Consider the following 5,962-nt stretch of genomic DNA (forward strand, 5'->3'; position numbering starts at 1 on the left):
ACAATAGTATGTATCAAATATATATGTATATATAGAAAAAATATTGAAAGAAAATACATCACTGCTTATCTCTAGATTCTAGAATTATGGATGGTTGTTATTTTCTCTTTCAAAATTTATGCATTGTACACATTTTCTTCAATGTACAAGAGAAAGTAATCTTCAAAAATTAATTGTTAATTAATATTCCTCTGTATGTATATACCATATTTTTTTTATCATTCATCTGTTGATTGATTAGGTTGTTTCTACATCTTAGATATTATGAATAGGGGTGCAATGAGCATGGAGTGCACATATGTCGCTCCATAAATTAATATAACTATATTAGAGACAGAAATGGTCTCAGGAGTTTTGCAGGGCTTTGCCCTGAAGGAATATGTGAACCTGTCAGTTTGCATATCCAAAGCTGCTTCACCTCAGGAGGGCATCTCAAAGGTCAGTGGCAGCTGTTTTCCAAGGTGCTGCAGTCTCAAACCTGTGGTTCTGGCCTGTTTTGAATGACAAAGCAGGTCTGCAAGGAGCCACAGGATGAGATCTGTTTAAAGAATGCCTGTCCAACAGACACCTGTGGCTAAAAGCAATTAGCCCAAGGGACAGTTCCTGCTTAAACTCCTGACTACCTGTCTCAATCCACAATAACTAGATAAAGAAATATGGAGCCACTGTATCTCTGTTAGATAAAGAAATATGGAGCCACTATATCTCTGTTTAACACTTCTGTTAAGCAATAAATTTACCTTAGAATTTAGAATTTTGTCTTTGAAAGATTTTGTAACCACTGTTCATGTAGATAGAGTTAGTTAAGGGATCTAAAGAAGCCTTTTGAAATACTTTTAACCTAAAATGAACTAGCTGTTATTATGTAAATCTGTTACCCCTGGCAGCTGATCACTATACCTATAAATACCCATGAAAACCTTCATTCGTGGCCTTACAATTCACTGAAATATTCATAAGGACCCTTGAGTACTCCTGCTTTGCCTTTTATCTTTATAAATCTACAAAATTATACCTTTGTCTCTGTGTATTCTTTTATTTCTATTATTTTCCATTTTCTATTATTTTCTTATTCTTTGTGATGACCCCTGCCAGAGGCACCCGATTTTTTGCTGGGAGCGTAGCTAACTCCCTGCACAGATATCTCTTCCAGATCCTGATTTTAATTCTTTTGTATATATACCCAGAAGTGGAATTGCTGGATCATATAGTAGTTCTATTTTTAATTTTTTGAGGAACCTCCATATTGTTTTCCATAGTGGCCGTACCATTTTATATTCCTACCAACAGTGTGCAAAAAGGTTCTGGTTTCTCCACATTCTTGTCAAGACTTGTTCTTTGGTTTTTTGATAATACCATCCCGACAGGTGTGAGATAATATCTCATGGTTTTGATTTATAGTTGCATGATGATTGGTGATGACGAGCATTTTTTCATGTACTTGTTGGCTCTTTTATGTCTTCTTTGAAGAAACGACTACTCAGCCTTAAGAAAGAAGGAAATTCTGCAATATGTGACATCAATAAACCTTAAGGGCATTCTGCTATGTTAAATAAGCCAGACACAAAAAGACAAATACTGCAGGAGTATTTGGAATGAGGTATTTTAAATGAGGTATCTAAAACGGTCAAATTCATAAAGTCAAAGATGGAATGGTGGTTACTAGGGGTTGAGGGGGGGAGAAAATTGGGGAGTTATTAGTCAACAGGTACAAAGTTTCAATTAACCACAGAAAATGAATAAGGTGTAGAGATCTGCTGTATATTTTACTATAATAAACAATATTGTATTTTACCCTTATAATGTGTTAAGATGATAGATCTCATGTTAAGTGTTCTGACAATACTAAAAGAAAAAAAATGTTACTTTCAGAATATCACAGAAGACTAAAAGTCATTCTATAATTGAATGTTGTTTACATGCCATTTCTAACATTAGGAAAACTGATTTTTCTTTCAATATTTTTTTCTGCCAAATAAACCTTTACATTTTCATAAAAGACAAAATTCACAAGCTAAGAAGGGCAACATAGTTACCATTTATTGCTAAATTATACAATTTAAACTGCCTTTTGTTATACAAAACAATTTGAAAGAATATTGCAATAGGCACCACGATTACAGTGGATGGTGCAACATTTCCAGAATTGTCTGGTAGAAAGTATTTCAATCTGATAAAAGAGAGAAAATGTGACTCAGATAAAAAGAAAAGACCCACTTTTAAAATCTCAAACAATGTAAAAAGTTTGGGAGTTTCTAAATACTCTTCAATCAAAATAAAAATTAGCCAAGATATATCATTATCACGATCACTTTTTCTAAGAAACTCAAAGTTCTATCCAAGTTTTAGATTCCTTTTCCACAGTATTTTCATATCATGTAAATTCTAGTCTGCACACACACTCACACAAGCATCACGATGTGACTCATGTATTTTCGAAACTTAATTTGTTTCACTTATTCAATTATGCTCTAAGAAGATCCAGATGAACCAGATAGAGTTCCGAGCCTCACACACTCCTCCTACTTACTGGAAATACCTTGATTATCACTGAGTTCAATACACTATTATTTCATTTTATCATCTGATGATAAAATTTATCTCACAATTTCACATTCTCTCTCATGACTATGTGTTTATTTCTAGACTCACTGCCGTTGTGCTCGCTCATATCTTTATTTCCCGAACTACTGCAACAGCTGTAAGGTTTGCCTTCTTTCCAGCTCCACGTGTTTTCAATCCTTTTGTCCTGATCATCCACCTTATGGCTCAACTGGATCCCAATTTCTTATAGAATTAAAGTACATTTTTACAATATGTCTTTGAAGGTTCTTTTCCTAAAAGATTTTAAAAAGCGATCTCTTCTGTCTTTACTATCTCTCCCCACTATCCTGTACATGAAACATTGTTTCTAGTCAAATTAATCTACCCCCCTTAACTGAGCAGGTTTTGTACTAATTCCTGTACTTTTTTCTTCCATAGTATTCCAACAGCAGAGCCTTTACCTCATGCAAGTCATCCTTCAGACCCACATCATGCGATATTAACCATGAAACTTTTCTGACCATCCAGCTGGAAGTCATACACATCACTTCATATAGAGCTGGAAGGGCCCTAAAATTCATATCCCAATGATTTTCAACCAGAAGTGCAAGACAGGGTGGGCCTGAAGGTGGGGTCACATAACATTTATAAAAATACATTCTTCAATTTCTTTGTGTACCAAGAAATGTGTCAGGATTCACATTTCTACAAGGCTGTCCATTTTTCATCAAACCTAAGCATAAAAATGGACAGTTTTGCCAGGGTCTTTGAGTCTTTATTTCTGAAGACTCCCATATCATGTAAAACTTTGAGTAAATAAATTTGTTATACTTTCTTTTGTTAACTTGTCTTTTTTTTTTTTTTTTTCAAGACAGGGTCTCACTCTGTTGCCCGGACTAGAGTGCCGTGGCGTCAGCCTAGCTCACAGCAACCTCAAACTCCTGGGCTCAAGTGATCCTCCTGCCTCAGCCTTCCGAGTAGCTGGGACTACAGGCATTCACCACCATGCCTGGCTAATTTTTTCTATATATTTTTAGTTGTCCACCTAATTTCTTTGTATTTTTAGTAGAGACAGAGTCTCGCTCTTGCTCAGGCTGGTCTCGAACTCCTGAGCTCAAACAATCCACCGGCCTCGGCCTCCCAGAGTGCTAGGATTACAGGCGTGAGCCACCGTGCCCAGCCTTAACTTGTCTTTTGTTATAGGAGTGACCCTTATGATAGACAAGGAAAGGTGTTACACCTTTCTGCCCCCACAAAAGACTGTATTTTTAGAGCAGTTTTATGTTCACAGCAAAACTGAAAGAAAGATACAGAGAGTTCCCGTATATTCCCTGCATCAATTATGCACAGACTCCTCCGTTATCAACATCTCCACAGAGTGGTCCATTTGCTACAACTGACAAACTGACACTGACACACGGTTATCATCCAAAGTCCATAGTTTACATTCAGGTCCACTCTTGGTGTTGTACATTGTGTGTGTTTGGACTAGTGTATAATGAATGACATATATTCACTACTACAGTATCATACAGAGTAGTTTCATAGCCCTAAAAATCCTCTGTGCTCCACCTTTTATGATTCTAAATTCACACTTTTGTGCATTCAGTCTTGTATGGAAGTTTACTCTTTTATGCTTGTAAATCTACCCACATCTCACACCCAAACTCCAATGCTCTTTTCGCTGAATAAAATCCTGTTTCACATGGACTGTATATCAAAAACTAGTGTTAGCATTTAAACCGAATCCTAGATTTTCCTCCATATTTGGATTCCTCATACACTACCTCTAGAACTAGGACTGGGTCAGCCACCCTGACCTTGTACTGGGTTGTGCTCTGCAGAGCTATTAATAAATGACTCTGCTGCAAGTTCAATTACCATTTACTGGCTCAATTGGTCCCGGGTCATTCTAAGATCTCTCAAACCACTCCATGCCCCCATTTTGGCCCAGTAAGGTGAAATGGCCTGTAATCCTTCCTGTCAGTTCAGACTAAATTGTAACACTTCCTTCCACTTATACCAATTCTATAGCTCTCTCAAAGACCATTTCGAGACTTCCTTTCTATGTGAAAACTTTCTTAACTGTACACAACCTTTGTAGATTTCCTGCACATCTGATCTTTTATGAAATCTGCATTTAGTTCCACAAATTCATTACATATGCTAACACTTTCCCCCAATTTCTTGAAGGCAAGGGCTCATTCATTCATTCATTCATCCAACTTTTATAAAAATTTATAAAAGCCCCTGACTTAGATGATAAGGATATAGTAGGTAAATAAGTTCCCATTCCAAATCTTGAAGAACCTACAATTTACAGGGGAGCGCATCTGTTAATTGAATAATTGGTTGATAATTAGGGGAGAAAGGAAAACCTTTAATTGTTAATAATTATGATGTAAATAAAAAGCTCTGGATGGTAAAAAGGTGGTGTTTAAAATTGTATTTTCAAAAAAAGGACAAAGTAAGTGTTAAGATTATGCCAGGAATAAGGAAGGATCAGCCAAGTTGAGGGGATAGGGCTTAGAATGAAAGAAAACCAGACAATGATTGAATAGAAAAAGATGGCTTTGTTGTATGAAAAAAATAAGGTAGATTGAGCAGAGGGAGAAGAAAAAGGTAGTATGTAGAATGAAAATGATCGTGAAAAGAGGAAATTTTATCGATGCATAATATAGACAACCACGAAAACATTCAATTCCACCCACTTTCTGGAGGTGAGTTAAGTGACATAACAGGAGACAAGGATAATCATTTAATTTCATGGATTAGGGCTGACTACAAGTTGTAGGGACTATGGGGAGAAATAGCCCTAGAGAGAAATTAATGCAACCAATATTGAGTCAAAGTTCTTTTAAAGTAAAACAAATGCATACGCAAAGGACACCTTAAGAACTTTTTAATACACTCTCCTATTTTTCTAGTCCCCTTATTTTAAAGTGCATATGGGGCAGTCCATTTACAAATTGGGAGTTCCTTGAATTTTTTTTACCTTTTTGTAGATCTGTCCAATTACAGCTGTTTTAATTTTTGCCGAGGTGAGTGTGTTAAAACGTTGATATTGCTGAAGGATCAGTGTTTGCAAAAAGACTACAATAAAAAGTGCCACTGCATAACCATAGCCAATCCAGCCAAAATTTGAGCTGTGTTCACAGAAAATGATCATTTGCCTGAATGTCATAAAAATTGAGAAAGGGAAAGACATGTTAAATATCTGAAGTAGTTAAATGCTTATGAATGTTGATTATTGCCAAAATGTTATGCACTCTCTCTCTCTCTCACACATATATATACCCCTACCTCTTCTTTTTCTCTACTTTCTTAATTTGGTATCCTTACCCCACCATCTTTTTTAACCCAAGCATTAGATGATAAAATAAATAAAACCAACAATTATTTTCACAGGCTTGTGAGT

The 5,962-nt window shown here is 36.0% G+C and overlaps 1 protein-coding gene across 1 annotated transcript in view; it reads right to left on the reverse strand.

Moving 5' to 3' along the window:
* Positions 1-5,962, reverse strand: part of LOC105812130 (canalicular multispecific organic anion transporter 1-like) — a 171,550-nt gene that overhangs the window by 127,590 nt on the left and 37,998 nt on the right. The window contains exon 3 of the mRNA XM_012646516.1: positions 5,540-5,717. Within this exon, the coding sequence (XP_012501970.1) occupies positions 5,540-5,717 (178 nt within the window). The remainder of the gene's footprint in view (positions 1-5,539; positions 5,718-5,962) is intronic.

Source organism: Propithecus coquereli, unplaced genomic scaffold (assembly GCF_000956105.1).
Source record: "Propithecus coquereli isolate 6110/MARCELLA unplaced genomic scaffold, Pcoq_1.0 Scaffold244, whole genome shotgun sequence".
NCBI classification, from domain to species: domain Eukaryota; kingdom Metazoa; phylum Chordata; class Mammalia; order Primates; family Indriidae; genus Propithecus; species Propithecus coquereli.